The 18,510-nt window shown below is 45.5% G+C and overlaps 1 protein-coding gene across 13 annotated transcripts in view; it reads right to left on the reverse strand.

Annotated features, from left to right (window-relative positions):
* nrxn3b (neurexin 3b) overlaps positions 1-18,510 on the reverse strand; it is a 151,374-nt gene that overhangs the window by 85,772 nt on the left and 47,092 nt on the right. For 6 of the 13 annotated variants that reach the window (XR_015097668.1, XM_086100491.1, XM_086100484.1 and 3 more), the window contains 10 exons: positions 17,269-17,652; positions 8,745-8,948; positions 7,315-7,341; positions 6,117-6,236; positions 5,904-6,016; positions 5,508-5,776; positions 5,193-5,383; positions 4,804-4,977; positions 4,267-4,293; positions 2,237-2,356 (listed from right to left, as the gene is read on the reverse strand). Coding sequence is in view for 10 of the 13 variants with exons in the window: in XM_086100491.1 (XP_085956617.1) it covers positions 2,237-2,356; positions 4,267-4,293; positions 4,804-4,977; positions 5,193-5,383; positions 5,508-5,776; positions 5,904-6,016; positions 6,117-6,236; positions 7,315-7,341; positions 8,745-8,948; positions 17,269-17,652 (1,629 nt within the window). In the remaining 3 variants the exon portion in view is untranslated. The remainder of the gene's footprint in view (positions 1-2,236; positions 2,357-4,266; positions 4,294-4,803; positions 4,978-5,192; positions 5,384-5,507; positions 5,777-5,903; positions 6,017-6,116; positions 6,237-7,314; positions 7,342-8,744; positions 8,949-17,268; positions 17,653-18,510) is intronic. The other 7 variants (XR_015097671.1, XR_015097670.1, XM_086100492.1 and 4 more) reach the window with 3 other exon arrangements.

The raw sequence follows: 18,510 nt of genomic DNA on the forward strand, positions 1-18,510 counted from the left end.
TTTGCTGTCGCGATACAACATTTCTCTTGTTTGCGGAAAGAGGCTGAACGTCAGAGATGGATTCCACTGTACGCTGCCACAAGACTGTTTGTGGAAACCTGTCTAAGGCACCCAGTTGGGCCCAAGAGGGTGAAGAAACGGAGAGAGGTAGAATGGAGCAAGAGCATTTGAATGATTCAAAGGCAAATAATCCTCAAAGCAGAGCAGAGAATTTAGATGTGCCAGTGAAGAGACGCGCAGCGGCATTTTGTATGATCTGCAGGGGACTAATGGACAAAGGCTTAACCCCCACATAGAGTCCATTACAGTACTCCTACCGGGTAGTGACAAAGACACGGACTACTCCCTCTTTCAAAGCGCTGCCGAGAAACAATTGGCACGATCGCTGCCCCAAATGATAAAAGCTGGATTTAACCAATTCCCCTGATCCGATTGTCAGAATCCAAATCAGCATCCAACTTGACACTAAGGTTTGAAATGGTCGGCTCGGTCGGTGTCCGCGGGACCCACATCCACCACCAAAAACCACCGCGTCTGTCTTAGGTGACAAAGTCATCAAGGTACACAGTGCAGATTTTTTTTTTTTCCGTGCTCTCTCAACAACCAACTTATAATAGGCCGGTTCGGTCGAGCATTTATGGCAGCGTTCATGGCTGAAGGCCAATCTGGAGCGACGTGATTATGTCTGTACGTAATCGTACGTATCCGTTTACGAAAACGCACAAAACCAGAGCTGGCTGGATTCTGGTTGTAAACCTAATATTCCAGTCAGGGTCCTGTGGTCACCACCTCCAGCCGCTGACATAATCCACTACCTCTGAACCAGCTAAATAAAAGTCGTTGCTGGTCTGGGATCAGTTTTCGCAAGCTTCAAATGTGTACATGTAACAACACAGGTTCATGATTATGACATGAATGCATGTCGAATCAATGAGTGTCGGCATGAGTTTGCTGGTTCTGTGCTCTGTCATCCTGTTTGTTTACCATACCCCTGACCGGAGAACAATGCTGTGACCTTTGCAGTGATAATTCTGTTACGTAAGTTTGAGTAATTGCTCTGGATGTGGAAGGGAAGACAAGTGCCTGCTACTCTTCTTTTCCCTACCGCTCCCAGAGAGTCGGGTGACCATCACAAACTTGGTGGGACAGGCAGGACTAATACATTCATTTAAAAAAAAAATTAAAAATAGTCCACCGTATACACTTTTCTGAAAAGACTTTGAGGGCACACGTGAGGGGGAGAAAAACGGAGCAGGGTTGGTTCCTGGAGGCTGAGATTCACCCCCCAAAAAAGTGGATACGCTCTTTCAGCCACTTACAGGGCTCTAGCCTGCTATGATTCCTTTCACTTTTCGGGTTAAAAAAAAAAAAAAAAAAAGTCTTAGGGGGAGTCAGGGAAGCAGACAATTATTGCCATTTGCTGCCAGCTATTAAGGGGGTGATGGGGGCGGGGGGCGCGCTGAAAGAAACAGAGTGAAGCTACACTCCTACACTGCTAATTAGAAAACCTCTCACAGCAATATGCTCACTGAATAAAAAGCCAGAAAGCAAACACGCAAGACAAAATATGCCTCTTACTATTTAGATTTCTATGCAGCTTCTTAATTTAACTCCCAAAAAAAAAAAAAGATGCTGTAAATATGATTCGATCTGGTTTTCACTGTCATCATGCAATATATCCCAGTGGGTGAATGAGCCGTGGGGATACACTTGGGACGAGGACAGCAAGAGGCCAGAACAAGAAACGTAGCGGTGGAGGAAAGTAGCAGGAAATGTGATTTCATGCTCCAGAGATTGCAACTCATTTCATTCTGCAAGGAAGGACAGAGTGCGGTCGTGCGTATGGACGCACTGCCCCCTAGTGGTCAAACTCCGAAAAGCACAAACGCTCTCAATGGCTCACGAGTGACGTCAGTCAACGGTTTCGGTTTTGGATTTTTGCTTTAATTCTCATGTTTACGCGTATGGAAAAATACATTCCAAAAGTCTGATTAAATTAAGCATCTTCATTTCCGCAAAGGCCACTGCCAAGACTGCCAGAAGGTCTAAATATTTAATTTCGAGTTTAAAGACATCCCACAAGAAAAAAAAATCACCCCAGAATATCTTTTTGCATGATTCCCAACTCAATATTTCTAAGGATGTTCAAGACACATTTACAGGTGGATTGGCAAACTCCCCGAATTCAGGCACAATTGCGATCGCGAAGGTAAATGCATAAGATGGCAGTACTCACGGTCATTGCAATGAGTCCCCGAATAAGACGTCATGGAGCAGTCGCAGGTGAAGTTCTCCCACTGTTGGATGCACACACCCATGTTGGCGCAGGAGTCCTCCTGGCAGGTGGTGCTCGGCCCTGCAAGTGTTGAAGAAGGAATGATGAGGAGGTGTCCTCAGGCAACATTCATGTGCACAATTGAAATGCAATAAAGTGGCATACATGCAGATTTTATATACAGCCGAAGAAGAAGGAGCAAGCAGTGTCACCACAAGATACCTGGGCTGCAGTACAGCACAATGAACAATCGTACTGGGGAAAGCGGCTCATGACTTAGCCACATCTTTATGGGATACACAATTCTTTAGTGGGAGCGTCTTTGGTAAAAGTTCGAGCCGTCCTTCTTAATTGTGAATATGCTCCTGGCGTCCATCCCGTGGCGACACTGTCATCATCTCCCATATTTGATCGTTTCTCTGCAAGTGGACATGCATGCACTTTTCTCCATTCCAACAGGAAGTGTCCCCAAAAAAAGTTTTATCCTAGTAAAACTTCCTATGCTGCATTCCCTCGGTGAACAAGCAAGACAAAACAGCAAGAAAACATTCACTATTCAAACGATATATATATAGAGAATGACAAATTATGTTCCAAGCCAACATATTCACACAAGGATTTAGTGAGAAACTGTTTATACTGTGCAAAGGATGGGGGGGGGGGGGAATGCTCCATTTTGACACAAAATGGGCAAAATATTGGAAACATTTTGATTATTATTATTATAAACAATAATAGTTTTCTCCTGCTTCAACATTTTGTTTAAATTCCTCCTCAATTCACAGGCGTTCCTCTCAATTCGCTTTTCTCAAAGACTTTTACTTTGTGAATACCCAACAAACATTTCGACTTGGATTTAATGAGGCACATGAGAGAGAAACATGTACAGAACACAGTGCATATCTAGTATGCACCTTAGCCAGAAAAGGTATTCAAAGTAAAACGGGATGTGTGTTGAGCATCCTTGAACACCAAACGCTCGCTCTTACTTTTGAATCCATACAGTAGTACGCAGAGTGGCAATGCGGAAAGCCGCGAGTTAAACGGCCTCGGCAAGACGAGAACAAAGCCCTCGAATCCGAATCAAAACAGACGACCGGATGACCACCCAGTCAAAAGTAAGAAAAACAGTCAAGACAGTGAATTAAACATAAAGATTCCAAGTAATGGAAGACAAATGCAAGGTAAACATGATTGAAGAACACGTTGAAAGTAGAAAACATCGAGTTTGCCATCTGAAAGTGCAGTACAGTGGAATGTATTGTAGGACGCCACCAAGCATTTTTTAAAAAACAATTTATAAGCGTGTTTTCAGTTATGAGTCTTTTTTTTTTTTTTTGCTCTGACGCAGTCGGCTGTGCCTGCTCTCTGAAATACGTCTCTCCCTCTGTCAAGGGCCAATGACGGCAATGAGGAAGAGGCCTGATCCATCAGCCTTGCGCACAACTGTCAAAGACAGGAGGCTCATTGCATCAACGTCAGCCTATAATTTTAGTTCACAATCACCATTGTGATGAGACACATTGCCTCTCAATGATTCATCTTGATGAATTGAGTCTTCATCATACCACGACGTGTACTTTGAACGGCTCTGAAGTTATTGACCTCCATATTTTCCAAACGTGTCGGTGTAATGACGGACATGTGCTGTATGCCAATACCTTTGTCCCTGTAGTGTCTGCGTGCCTGCCTTTTATTTTTATTTTTTTTTTTAGGTTTGTGAGTCAGAAGCTTGGCTTGAATCAGGCCTCCTTGTCCATCTATATTTCCATCAAAACTAATTTACACACCGCGACACATGGCTAGATGGCCGGTTGAGCTATTTCAGCAACCACACAGGGCATTATTGATTGTTCCGTCACAGCTCCTTTGTTTTTCCAGAGAGCAAGTCACCGCCGCAACAAGACTGCCATGGTGGCACCCATGATGCATTGCACACTGCAGACTTTCAGGCAAGCAGGCCTCCAAGAAACGGAGTTTAGCCCTCTAACCTTGCAGGTCGGCTTTGGTGAAACCAACTTTGTAAAGCAGGAAAAATATTGTCGTCGTTTAGAAGAAAAAAAAGACACAACAAAGCGGAAAAACAAGGGTAAGATGTTAGTAAAGGATCAGCACTGCTCAAGTCTACTCAGAGATTGAAGAAAGAGTTTATATACAGTCAAAGGCAGTATATACCAGCCCCATTAGCCTGTTGTACAGGCTGTACATTGCTAGTATGTCGCCCTCTAGAGGTACTGAGAAATTCTGCATTTGCAAGTTACGCAGCATTAAACACCTACAAGTACACCATGACGGTCTGCAACATAAAAATAAGGAGTAAGACCTACATATTGTCAACATATGACTGTGCTCTTAGTTACTTTTAGCAAACAAGACAAAATTGCGAAAAATATACAAGCAGAGTTTTCCAACAATGAATTTAAGTCGGGGGAGTAAAGTAAGCGGCACAAAGAGACGGTTTCACGGCTTGCGGAAAAACACTTCTAACGAAGCAGGTCATGTTGTTACAAGCGACAGGCAATTTGTACCTTCGCAGCCCCGTTCAATCTGCCCGCTGCGGAAAAGGGCATCGCTGATGAGGTCCGGCAGGCGGCCGTTGAGGTCAACTGAGGCCAAACAGCCCTGGAAGCCTTCACGAGAAACCACCAGCTTAGGGAGGTTCTGGTACATGTTGGGGCCCAGCCCTCCGACAAACAGATCACCTAAAGCAAGACGAAGAGGAAGGAGGTAAATGAGCATCAGTAACCGTGAGCGTCGGTTCACGACACTGCGGTCATTACAAAACAAAGTGTTAAAAGTCTGGCGGTAAACGGCTAATAAAGTGACAGACAACATGTTTCGGCTCCGACAGTAACATCAATAAACGGGAAGAGCAGACGTGATAAACAAGTAGTCAAACAAAGCAGATAAAGATGACCTTTTAAATCAAGGTTCTTGGCTCCGTTGACATTCTGGGTGACTGACTTGGAGTCCACTTTGAGCGTGTGCGTGTTGGAAGCATCTCGTGTGATCACCACATTGTGCCACTGGTTGTCATTCAGCGGGTTGTCACTGTTCCCCTTTAAGAGACTTGGGCCATTCCCGAGGTCAAACACGTAGTGGATGAACCTGTGATACAATGTGGGAGGAATGAGCCCGCCCCAAACCAAATAAGCGCTCAGGGCAAAACACACAGGCCAAATCATCAAATAGGTCAATGTAATAATCCTCCAGTGGACGGTTTTGCGCTCACCCTTTGACCAGTTCGACGGCAATAAAGTCACTCCCGTCACCGCTGTTAAAGAGGATGAAGCCATCGGGAGAAGTGGTCTTGAATTGAAAGAAGAGGTGCATCGTGGTGTACGCCTGCAGAGTGGCCAGGCCCAAGTAGCTGCCCTTGGTCTTGAAAGTCACCGGGTCGGCAATGATGAAGCGCATGCCAAAGCGGGCGTTGAGTTCGCAGAAGTCGATGTCCCCGTTCTTGCACATGTCGATGTACTGCATGCCGTTGAACTTGAGACTCTTGAGCAGAAATTGTAACACTCGTTATCTTCTAATCTGCCCTACCCCCCCCCCCCCAAAAAAACAAAAAAACGGAGCAGCATTGTTTTGACTTCAATGCATTGTTTTAAGGAATTGGACTTTCTACCTGCAGGTGTCCGATAAACGATGAAGGCGCAGAGGACACAAAGCGCCTCTCGGTGAGGATGCCCGTCTCCACGTTGTTGAACTCGAGCCGGGTGTGATCGCCTGCCATCTGGCCTAAAATTAAAGAGCAAGCGCAGAAGAGTCGAAAAGTACCATCGGCCGAAAGAGAATCGAGAATCGGAATAAACAATCACGAAGGTCAAACAGAAAATACCTTCAGCCATGTCGTCATCCACAATGAGTTTGATGTTTTTACCGCGGCGGACAACTCGCACCGAATGCCAGTTGTTGTCGTTGAGCTTTTGTCCAGCATAGAGAGCCTCAGGACCCTTGCCTGAAGAGGACCGGTAGTTAGTCACTTGGTTAAGACAGGGTGGGGGGGGGGGGGGAGGAGGGGTGCGCAACAAACACAAATGAGTATTCTTCACATCCAATAACTTTACATTAATATTCTTTTTTTGGAGGGAGGGGCGGGTTTGGGAAAAAGTTTTTTCAGGAGAGGGGAAAAAAAAATGTCATCCTAAAATCAAGTGCAAGCATGGCCCCAGTTGCTGTTACCCATCCAAAAACTCACTGCTAAGAGAACATTTGATAACCAAGCCCTTTTCCCCATCTTAGACCCCCGTTAGCTCATTACTGCCACTGATCTAGTTTCATTCCCTCTCCCCATTTCCCAAATGTTCACCCTTGTTTCGGTCAAATTACAAACGACAGATTATCATAACATGAATAGTTAATCAGGAAACCAGTCGGGGAGTCGAAGGGATATTAGGATCACTGAACATCAGAAGGAGCGCTTGTACCGCGGCAAGAATTCACCCAAGCTTGGAACTCAAGATCTCACACACAGGTGTTCATTTGGTGGATCTAAGAATCCACGCTAGAATTATAACGACAGCTGGATTGGACTAAATCTGAGACATCGATTTCGTAAAACTACCGATGTGGGACTACCACCGTAGGTATACAGTGTTTTCTTCTCCGTGTGCTTTATTTGGAGATACATTGCTTTAAAAAAAATAATAAAAAAAGTAGAATTCTTGTCTTGAGTAACAGCGTGTTATTCGCGGCAACTGTATTATTTAAAACAGGGTGTTGAGTGAACTGCAATTAGTGCGGTTTAATTGCAAAATCAAATGCAGAGCTATTCTAAGAAGCATACAGGGAACTATTAAAAAGTCGGCTCCTGAATTAATTCCATTTAAAATATATGGCCAACGTTAAGTCAGATTTGCATAACTTTGATCTCCGGCTATTACTTCTCCGCCTCTTATCTGTGGAATCCACCCCCCCCCCCCCGCCCCACCCCACCCCCGCATGCACACATCTCAGCCCTTTTTGCAACTGGCATACAGCCTCTTCTAATCAAACATTTATCGAAGGAAGGCTCCAGAAGAAGAATGTTGACTTACTGGTGTTACAGTTTATCCTGACACAATCTAGATGGGGAGGGGGAGAATAAGTGACAGATGAATTTGCATCCTTCAAAGTTACAGCTGCAGACATCCAAGTGCTAGAGAAAGCCACCTTCCGGGGACGGTCACATGATGCCAGCGGCCATTTAAAAGGTGTGGAAAACAATTGTACTTTTACAGGCAACAGGCAGGATATGTCGTGGAATGTAGGCATAGTCTCCAATTTACAGTTTTGTCTTTGCGACATTTCGGCCAAATCGATACTATCCAGCAGCAATATCCAGATTCATGGTCATTTTTATCTGAAAATATCCGCTTGGAATTTAATGGTGGAATCAATTTAACAACCTAGCAATTAGAGGCAAAGTACGGTATTGTCATCGTGATCAACTATGCACGATAAAAGAAAAAAAGAAAAAAGAAGAATTGGCGCTGATTGGCTGATGTCATGTTACGACAGATCAAGAGCACATTGCACCTCGAGTCAGAGGGTGCAGGTTGAAATTTATGAGACCCCGAGGCAGGTCATGTGCCGTCAACCGCAACAGAAATGTGGGAGCAAACACCCTCGAGCCACGCAGCACCGACACCTTACAGAAGGCCTGTTGACGCCGCTTCAGAGGCTACCGTGTCGAGGGCAAACGCGGCGACAACAAAATTGGGAAGCTTACATTTTGGTTCTGAGTGCTCGGGTGGCCCTTTAGGAATATTTCACAAAATAAAAGTGGTTAATGAATGTTTTTAGCATTACGTGACACATGATTGTCGGCTACAATCTGCGGATCATCGATACGTGTCACAAATGGCGAGTCTGCGGGTGCGCTGGGTGCTGTGGCGTCGAGCTGTTTGTCAGGCGGGCCGCAGGCTCGGGGCCTTTGAAGGGGTGAGTGCCATCTTTGAGCAAGGCATGGGGGATGCTAACTAAACCAAGAGACTCACTCATGGATGAATCTGCTAAGATGAAGATTCCAAAAGGAAAAAAAAAAAAAGGAGGAAGAAAGTAACAGACCCACACATCGAGAATGCAGACCAATGCGGCGGGCGACGCTAAATGTTTCCCGCGATAGATCAAGTACAACGTTGCAAAGGAATATGCCACCATTCTCTCACATTTGAAAAGAATATCTAGATGAAAATAAAAAGGAATGGCTGATTTGGTGCTATGATCTGCAGCAGATGAAAGAGTTAGATTGGTGAAGAGAACAATCTTCAAAGACAAGGCCAGAAAAAAAATGCAGCCCAAGCAAGGCAGAAAAACATGCAACTGCAAAGAATTGGTTTAGTATGTGTTAGGTCTGATTTGACGTCTGCACAAAAAAAAAAGGCAAGACGGAAAAAAATGCATAAACCTAAAGAATTTCCCCTGAAGCCAGTCGAGGTCAGCCTCCAGGGTTGGGGGGGGGGGGGGGGGAGGCTGTATACGATACCTAAGTTGACCGTCAGTTTGACCCTTCCGCTGTCCAACTCCAATCGCAACGTGTCTGCTGACTCGCGCGATGTGGCGGCCATGAGCAGACCGAACGCCCTTTGGGACATGAAGCGGAGTGAGACGTCCTCCGCTTCCGTGTGCACCACGTTGGGGATCACCACCTTCATGTACATGCTGCCGTCATAGGACAGGATAGATGCCTCTGTAGGGTGGGGGGGGGCACACATGCACAAAAAAGCAATTAAGCAATGGTAAATTTGAATCCAAACAAATTGTACACCAGCATAGACACACATCCTATATCTAGTCGAGCACGGGGAGCGGTCTTAATGAGCACAGAAGTGGGCTGCGCGCTGCCGGGCACATTTTTAAAACGGGAATTTTGCGCCGTTGTGGGCGTGAACACAGCAAATTGATATGGCCGCCGATACGCGCAGCTCCTCTCGTTCTATTTTCAAGATTGGCTTGCGAGTGGTGCGCAGTCCTCACACGGCAGAATGAGAAAACTCATTTGTGGGAATAGGCAAGGATGCAGATATTATCGTGCCTGTGTCATTTGTTTTGTGACGGTTTTGTTTTATGGTGCAGACACAGCAGATTAAATAAACCGGGCGACATACACGGATACACTCTGTGAAGGTGAAAAGCAAATGATCAAATTGTAAAGTTGCAGCATCCATTCATGCGTTTCCCCTCTCTTTTATCATTGGGAGACACAGATACGTGTCCCACATGCACGGTGGCAGCAGCGTTCATCATCCGGCACATGGCAGGCCAATGTCTGGCAGCTTGGGGCTGCGCTGCGCTCACGTGCTGCTCAGTGTGCAGAAAATTAAATCATCATCCCGCTTGCTCCCCGCCGCAGCGTTCCGTTTGCCTCTTTGCTCTAATTGTGCAAGATTTCGGGGGGGGGGGGCGGGGGGGGGTTGTTAACGGCAAGTAGAAGCAATTAGAAATGACTCCGACATCATGAATATGATCCGCAAAATGCCGAAACATGCGCTGAAGGTTCAAAGACTGTTCCGTTCACTTGAGTTCAACGAGGAAGAAAAAGACAGCGCCGGCATGGCGAAGAAAAGTGAAGACAGAGAAGACTCGAGGTCTCTTGAGGTAAATACATACAAAAAAAATAATAAGCGTTTCAATACAGCAGCTCTGAAAAGGGCAAAAAAACACTTTTGTGGTCCAAGTCATTTCTCCAAATTAAAATGTATGCAATTACGTGGGTTACCGCTGACTCCTAAACATTTTTATAAGATAGAAAAATAGCAGCAAGTGTCACGCATTTTGCAGAGTAAGTGAAATAATGAACTTGCTCCTCGAAAATAGTCGACTTTGAATTGAATATAATGTTTTAACTTTTGATGAAATATTCATGAGACACTTTGCGCACACATCCATTCAGAAGAACATTTTCCTCAGCACAATACGACACTTAAGGGAGAGGCCCCGCACGTTGTCTGCTAACCATTATGGGCTATTACTCCAAATTCCCGGTGATGCAATTCAAAATTTAGTGTGCCGCTCCGTGCCTGTGCTGATTTATACCGTTTGTCCAACAGAATTTGTCTCAAGAACATTGTTTGCGCCAAAATTTGCACTGCATATTGACAATTGGCTCGTTTAAAATCAAATGTGTCCCTTTCAGGCACATGCTGCAAGTATTTGCGTCACAATGTTTACGCATTGTCTTTCCCAAGAGAGCCGCAATGGAAATGTCACTTGAAATGTCAATTACGACGATGCGTGTTGTCCCCACAATTCACACAATTAGCAGTCCGGCTGATGCAAACCTTTGCAGATGTTTCCATTTTACGGTGTTTTGTGGCATTATATCTTGAAAGAGTGACAATTCTATCAGGTCAGCGTTTGTTTTTCATCACATGCCTGTCAACATACAGCAACTACATAAGTGGTTAGATTATGAAAGGGGGGGGGGGGGGGAGATTCGAAATGCACTGCTGTAACATTTTCTCCGCTTTCCTGAATGAGTTTGCTGTTCAAGTATGCCTGACAGGGTGGGAGCCTATTTCCGTATGCACCAAAAAGCACACAATGACCTCCAAACATCTCGAGGGTTTTACACGGCTCTTGGTAGGACTGCTGACAAAATGATTAAATCAGTTGGCCACTCAAAGCACTTTCACCGGGTGTTTCATTGTCCAACTGTGCCATTTCTTAAGGGGATTGTGGGGGGGAGGGGGGGGCACTTTTTGGGCTGGCTCAGATGAAATGCCCATCATAAACAAACGCAAATCCAAATTTACAGACCTGCAGAAAAAGAAAAACCCCCAAACTGTATTTAGGTTACATGGCAAGCCAAAACAACAATTCAGGAAAAGGTTAAGATTGAGCAGGATTAAAAGTATTCTTCCTGCGCTTCAAACGCGCACGAGATACATTCACGAGAACGGGAACACCCACAAGCTGTGGTGGTGTGGCGTCAATATGAGACAGTAAGCGGTTTTGTGCAGAAGACATATTGAATAGGCTTTACATGGGGATGAGCTAAATCCGCAGAGCTTTATCAACATGTGACAGATATAATCAGCATCGGAAACAAGCCACGCAAGCACAATCTATTTTTTTCTTCCCTCTCTGGTAAATAAATATGTATATTTGCTCTATTTTAAGCCACGGCACAGAAGGTCGCCAACTCGCTCCGACGGTGCCATTGGCTTAACCTCATCGTAGGTCAAAGCCATTCTAAAATGGTTCCGCGTGCCTTCGTAAAATGGATTATTCACAGTCAAGCAGCCGTGTTTGACCTGAAAGATGTTGACTGTCTGATTAATGACAGTTGGTGATGATGGGTTAAAAACCCTCAGCTCGGTGTGTGCGAGCACACACACACACACACACACACACACACACACACACACACACATGCATTGAGGTCACGGACAAGGAAAGGCTGAGGTAGTAAGTAACATCCAGAATTAGCCAGCGAGAGAATAGTTTAGGGACCCACTCATGCTGCTTACTTCCTTGTGGCTAAATTGCTGCTTTTGCCACTTCAAGCACTCTCGTTGCCTCAAAGATCTGCATTTGCATACGGGGAATCGTCCTCATTTGCTTCTTATGGAAGCTGTGAGGAGCACCTTTCGACCGAGGCACAAGATGTCCTGTTGTGTTATGTGGAAAATACCCTCAGAATCATTTGTGACCCACTTTAGCATCCAAGGGTGAAGAATAGGAACATATTGCATGTGATGCCCACTTACAGTAGCGTTTGAACAACTACGACACACTATCACATGTAATTTGAAATACTGAACTGTCTTAAAAGCTCTTCGTGATGACATCATTCCGTGATCAGCATCAGCAGCCATGAGCCAAGTCAACGGACAAACATTGAGGCAAACATGCCCACCAACAGGGGGCAGCAGAGTATAAGACAGACAGCCGCTGTGAATTGCAGGTGAAGACTGGGGGGGGGGGGGGCTGAGAAAGGTGGACAATTTAGAGAAGGTAGGTATGTCATAAAATATGAAAATGATACTAAGACTACAGACAGCTGGTAATTTAAAAAAAAGACTAAGTTATTGGGAATAAGAGGAAAAGGTCAAGTGACCATTGATGTTGTTTCAAAGTCAGTCCCTTTCTCCTTGTCACACACAAGTACCAGTACTTTCTTCCTTGAATTGAATCCAACAGTGACACTTGCGGGGAGTTGTCAATTTTTTCAGCTGGCATGAGAGACACTTTTATTTCCACTGGAAGCACACGCTCGTGGTGAGCGCGAGCGGGAAAACCGCACAGCAGCAAGAGGGAGAGTTTAAAAGCATGTGCGCTCGGGTAGGACGGGAAAAAAAAAGACAAGGCACAACACACAAAGCATGGGAAGACTGAGATGGCACGTTCCCATCTTTCATTCCACATTCGGCACGAGGAGCCACAATAACGGTGTGGGTTTACGTAACCCAGCGCTGCTCCTAAGCGCACATTTAATTACAAATGGGGATTAGGGAGCAACAAGCATAATGTGCCAAGTGGCGTAAAAACGGCAACGAACTGATCTTTAAATGCAGTTGAGTGTGTTTTTCTCCTGGGTGAACATTTTCAAACACCCCCCCCCCCCCCACTCCCCCAAGTGTCTCGGATGTATTTCCAACCTTTCAAGCGATTTTTTTTCCCCTCCCCATTCTTCATTGGCCTCGATATCTATCCACCCCAACGCTGGCCTGACTTGTGCTTTTTGCTTTCACGCGTTCAATAAATGTTGGTCGTCGAGTTGCCTGAGCCGCTTTTGGCAGCTAGCATGGCGAGACGAATGTCAGATCACCGTCAGTCTATCACCTGGCGCTGAAGGCTGGAAACACATTTTGAGTGGCAGCCAACTCAAATGTCCTCTCTCAAGGAGAAGAGAAGGGGCATTTTTCTCCACAACTTTTTTTTAGGGGCATTTATTTCTACAGCTGGCATCCGCAGAGATAGAATTCAATCTACATGTCCTTCGATCACGTAGAACCATTTCTCTGTACTGCAAATGGTGACGGGAGGGAAAAGATGGTCAAAGAAGGACAAAATCATTCCATAAAGGCGTTTCCCCAGCCCCCGTGCAGCATTGTACTACTGGGCCAATTGCCGAACGCGCCTTGAAAAATGTGCGACACGCTTGATAATGTGGAAGATAAGAAAGTCATTATTCCACCCAATTCAACGATTATTCAACAGCGGCCAGCCGATAAGCGTTAAAAGACAAATGGAACGAAGCTGAGAGTAGAGGGCACAGAAGAAGGGTCTGTTCTCAACGGTTGAAATTGGGAAAAATGCAGGCCATGGAATTTTGTCGAAGCGGCACAATTCAGGCATGTTAAAAGCTAAACGTAAAATAGGATGAATTTAGCATGCTTCCCTGCGCCAAAGCGCCAACCAACCAAACACAGAAATGACATCATTACAGTAAGGTTGAAATATGGATCTTGGCCACAGGTTATTGCCGCATGGGTTTTCTCCGCGTACTCCGGTTTGCCGAATGAACATGAAATGAAATGCACAAGTAGCATGCTGAGTGTGGGTGCGTCCATTTCATTTTATTTTATTATTTCTTTATTTTTATTAACTCAATTTTATTTTGTTAAGTGGTTGCACTTAATAAAATCATTTGGATTCAGAATTAAAGACTATGCAGCAAAATGCATTAGGCTTCAGGTGATTTTATTTTGTGCAAACACTTGAGAAAATATCAAATAGAGTCAATTTAACACACCAGCCCATGTGTTAGTATTATTATTATTATTATTATTAGAACAATAATACAAACAGCATTAAAATGGCCCCCAAAATACAGGACATAGACCACAAAAAACAGTTTTACAACATTCTTGATGTTAGCTTGAGTTTTCCCAGTGGTCAGCAGCTAAAACAAAAGCAAGTGTGCGGAAAAAAAAAAAAGATGCTCACCGAAATTGAAAATGTGTTCACTTCATTGCCTTGACAGTTACAGTGATAGTTGTCACGTGTGCTCTGCATCACATGCTCACCGGCCTACGATGGTCTGCGTCTCGTCGTGAGCGCACGCAACCAACGTGCACAACTTTCTGCGGCGCTACCATATGTGTAGCTTGCACTCTGTATATGCAAAGTCCGTTTCCTGCAGTGAAAGGTGAAGAGGAAAAGGGAGGCCTGCTGACTGATCCGCACTGAAGCCATTTCAAGCCATCGGCTGCGCCCGCAGCGTTCTGTACTGCTCTCCGCTGACAGTTGGAAAACACAGCCACTTACTGTATGTGGGCGGAGGCATCTTGTCAGGGAAAAATGTAATATGCATTAGCCACAATCCAATCTGTCTCCAGTGGCTTTGTGCGTCTGTGTGTGTTTCGTTCCCTTCCTTGTATTTTGGACTCTGGTTGTGTAACGCCTTGTTACACAGAGGTGCAGCAAAAAGATCTTGGGGAGGGGAGGGGGGCTGTGGGTGGGACAGCTTGGTGTGAGGCAGATAGACAAACACACTTCATTACAGGCCTGTTTACCTGATTAATTGAGCTACTTTATCAGTCGCACAACACAGTCGGTGCCAACCAGAGTTCTAGAAGCTTGCACCCAGGTGGGCCCTCACACAGTTTACAAATAGACACGCTGGATGGCAGGACAGGCTTGCTGAATCCCAGACTGAGCGTCTGACGGGACAATCTCCTCGGCGAAGTCAATGGATGACATCACATATACCGCAGCCTTGAATTAAGGTCGCCACTTGCAAGTTAAACTCAAGCTCAATGTGAATACAAATGATCTTCTGCTCAAGATGTCCTGATTGGGGAATAACATTTTGGTAACCTTTTCATGTAATATTCAAAATGAGTTCAGCCTGAAGTCGTCTTCCCAAAGACAAGAGGAAGGGCAAAGCGCCACATTGAAACGTTATGATCAGGGGATTTTTTTTTTCTCCATCTTTCAAATGTGACTCTCACCACTGGCTATATCAAAACTGCTTTTTAAAATGTGTCAGGCCCAATTAGAGTACTCCATGGAGATATTACAATATTAACCCCTGTACTATAAAGGTGACAACAATAGTTGCAATAAAGTAGGAACCCTTTTCAATTCCACAAGCGCAACAGTCATATACTGCCCTGCTTTATTTTGAGCTAGCAACTTCTTTTTTGGAGTTTCACTGGGTGCCTGCTGGGGCTACTGACAGGCAACAGCCTTATTTGAATCCACTTCATAGGGTGAGCGGTTTTGGCAAGGCTGCACTCTCAGTCACTCGACGGATGAGAGGGTCGGTCAGGGTCAGAGCTTCGGCATCGCCGACCTGCATGGGGGACTGGCACCCGCCACACAGCGCACGGATGCGCTTATTTTTTTATGGCAATGCTGTTCTATGACAACCACGTCCTGTATTATTTTTAGGATTAAAAATTAAGTCGACAATACATGCCGTGTGGCATTTGCATGTCCAAGCCGTGCTCGTGGGGGGTACTCTGGTCTCCTCTCACATGCCCAAAAAAAATGCCTGGTTGCATTTAGTGACGGCTCTAAATTGTCAGCGGTTGCAAACGTGATTGGGAAGAGTTCTTTGTCCAAGGTGCAACCCACCTCTTGCCCAAAGTGAGTTAGTTGGAATAGGCTCACTCATACCTGACCCTCATGATGAAACAAGACAATGCTAACAGTCCATCCATGCAGGACAACACCGATAAAAAGTCATAATGTCAAAAAGTCAAAATCTTCATCGACTCACAAGCAATATTTCTTTTCTATAACTAAAGAGTGCTGACATAATGCCCACTCCCACAACATGCTCTTATAAGAGTTTAGTATGTTGCAAACCCCAAATGCATTTTCTGCATTTCATTTACGAGTACTTCATCTGGTTTATTTGCCTACATTTCGCAACAGACAATTTTGGAGCAACACCAACCTCGCCGCAGAAGCGCTGAGTCTTTACACCTATCGCGCGCAAACAACGGCTCTCTCGCCTGCCGACACTACATCTGTTGTGCTGCCACCGCAGCACACCTCTGATCATTGCTGCTGTCGGGTCTCATGGGGTGGGTTAAAGTAGACAAGACATGCCAAGCAGAGGCGCGCGTGCGCGTGCGTGTGTGTTGTGAGAGGGAGAGAGAGAGAATAAGCAACAGCATTGGAGTGGTTATTTACGTAGTTCCTGAGACACATGCGGCATTAAGGGAGCAGAAAATTCCCAGGATGAAATTAACCCCCGTCTGTTTATTCCATGTCTGTAAAATTTATATTTACAGGACAGCAAACCGCAAATAAAGGTGCTTTTGGAGGCAGCATAAATTCGAGATGGCTGCTCGCTTGTACGTGAGCGGCAGATTGAGGTATCATCTGACCGTAAAAATAAATGACAGAAAAAATAAAAAAAGGTTTGACTACACGTTCTCTTCGACCATCTTGAAGCTCCATCTTACTTTCTTCATGCAAGTTTGCAAGCCACAACACTGCTGGCAATGACGGTGACGCTTGAATATGGATTTTATTTCCTCAAGAACATAAAGACGGGATTCTAAACAACACTGGAGATGATCGCCGGCCGTGATGTTCAATGGAAAGTACACGTTGTAACCGCAACGCATCAACAGGTCAAGTCTTTGGAAAAGACCAGGAAAGACAAAAGCCATTTCAACAAATGTCTCAGATAACGCGCTCCTAAGCTGCCCTTTCTAATAAAAACTCAATGCCTCCAAGCTCTTAAAACCGAGACAGGAAAAGCCCATTTCACAACAAAACAAGTTTACTCCAGACCGATTCGCAGACACAAACGAAATCAAGCATTCCGTCGCTTCTTGGTACAAACGTCAAATCTGAGTAAATCTTTCTGAAAGGCTTCCGTAAAAACAAAATCTCAAGTCCAGTTTGGTCGGCACACATTTCACTGCAGACTTTTTGAAAAATAGCATCACGGTTTCCAAGATTTGTCACAAAATCACGCTTTGTGAAATACGTTTCATGCATGGCAGCACAAATCATGATCTGGCTTCTGCGTTTTGGGATATCCTCGGGAATTGATGAGACCCGTGCGCACGCTCTCAGGAATCGAAAAGCAGACTGACCTCTTTCACAAGTGCCGTCCCAGAAGCTGGTTGCCGTGCAGTCGCAAATGAAGCGGTTCCATCCCTCCTTGCACAGTCCGTTGTTCTTGCAAGGGTTGCTGTCGCACTGTTTCCCCGTCACCTTGCTGCAGGATGACTTGATACCCGTCGCATTCTGGGACGCGGCGATCTGTCGGATATCTTTGCTGCGTCCGTCAATGAAAAGATCCCGGATGCAGCCCACGTAGCCGTAGTTGAGCATGGCGGTCCAGAGCTCGGTGGGGAGGACCAAACCTGCGCGGTTGTCAGGAAGACCGCCGAGATAAAGATCCCCCTCCAGGTCTAAGATCTCATTTTCTCCACTGGCTGTGAAAGGTGTCCTGCGGCTGTTTACAGAGATGATGCCTAGAGGAAGACAGATCCATCATTAAAGATGACGCAACCGCCATGATAAAATGTCCACGAAAACTGTTCATGCGGTATGGAAAAGTACGCCGGTGCGCCGAGTGGCCTCGTTTCTGGTTCTGGTTTCTGTACATATTGTATGCCTAACAAGGGACAAAATAGGCATCGATGGAAAAGATATTCAATACAAGAGCTAAAAAGCGCAGGCGGAAGAGACTTTGGAATGCGCAGGCCAGCGTCATCAGTCTTTGAAAAATAGACATTCAGACGCACGTTCAGATTTCATCAGCGACGCACGAACAGTACAGTGTCGGCAAGACAGCCAAAGGTCGCGCACCTTCTACAAAACGCAGACTCCAAATCTCTGGCGACTGTCAAGGTTCATTCAGCGGCAAGTAACATTTGACTCGAGCCAAAAGTGTGATTATGAGCACGTTCTCGCCAATCCCTCAGTTTAGTATCCCTCTATCTCCTCTCTGCGTTTCGCTGTGAAAATCCCACTTTCCTCTCCACTATCTCACGATGGGGGGGGGGGGGGGGGGGGGGGGGATGGCTGGCGATTAATCAAAGCAGCTGACTCTGACACACGGCTAAATTGGCTCCGCTAACCTGATATATAGAAATATATACCACAGGCTGCAGTGGCGACTAACACGCCCCAGCTCTCCGGAGTCTCCCGCATAATGCGGGGATTGCATTGGCTTTGAAGCTTAAGGCAACAGAAGTTCCGAGCACCTTTTCTCTAATGCAATCTTTGTTGAATACTTTCCGCGTCGTTGACCGTGTGCTGAGATCAGAGGGCTCGCATATGGAGACAAGCAAAGGAGAAATGGGACTCCGCAAAGTAGCTGGAGAGGG

The sequence above is a fragment of the Hippocampus guttulatus genome, chromosome 20 (genome assembly GCF_054856545.1).
Source record: "Hippocampus guttulatus isolate MCC_2025c chromosome 20, RoL_Hgut_1.0, whole genome shotgun sequence".
Taxonomy (NCBI): domain Eukaryota; kingdom Metazoa; phylum Chordata; class Actinopteri; order Syngnathiformes; family Syngnathidae; genus Hippocampus; species Hippocampus guttulatus.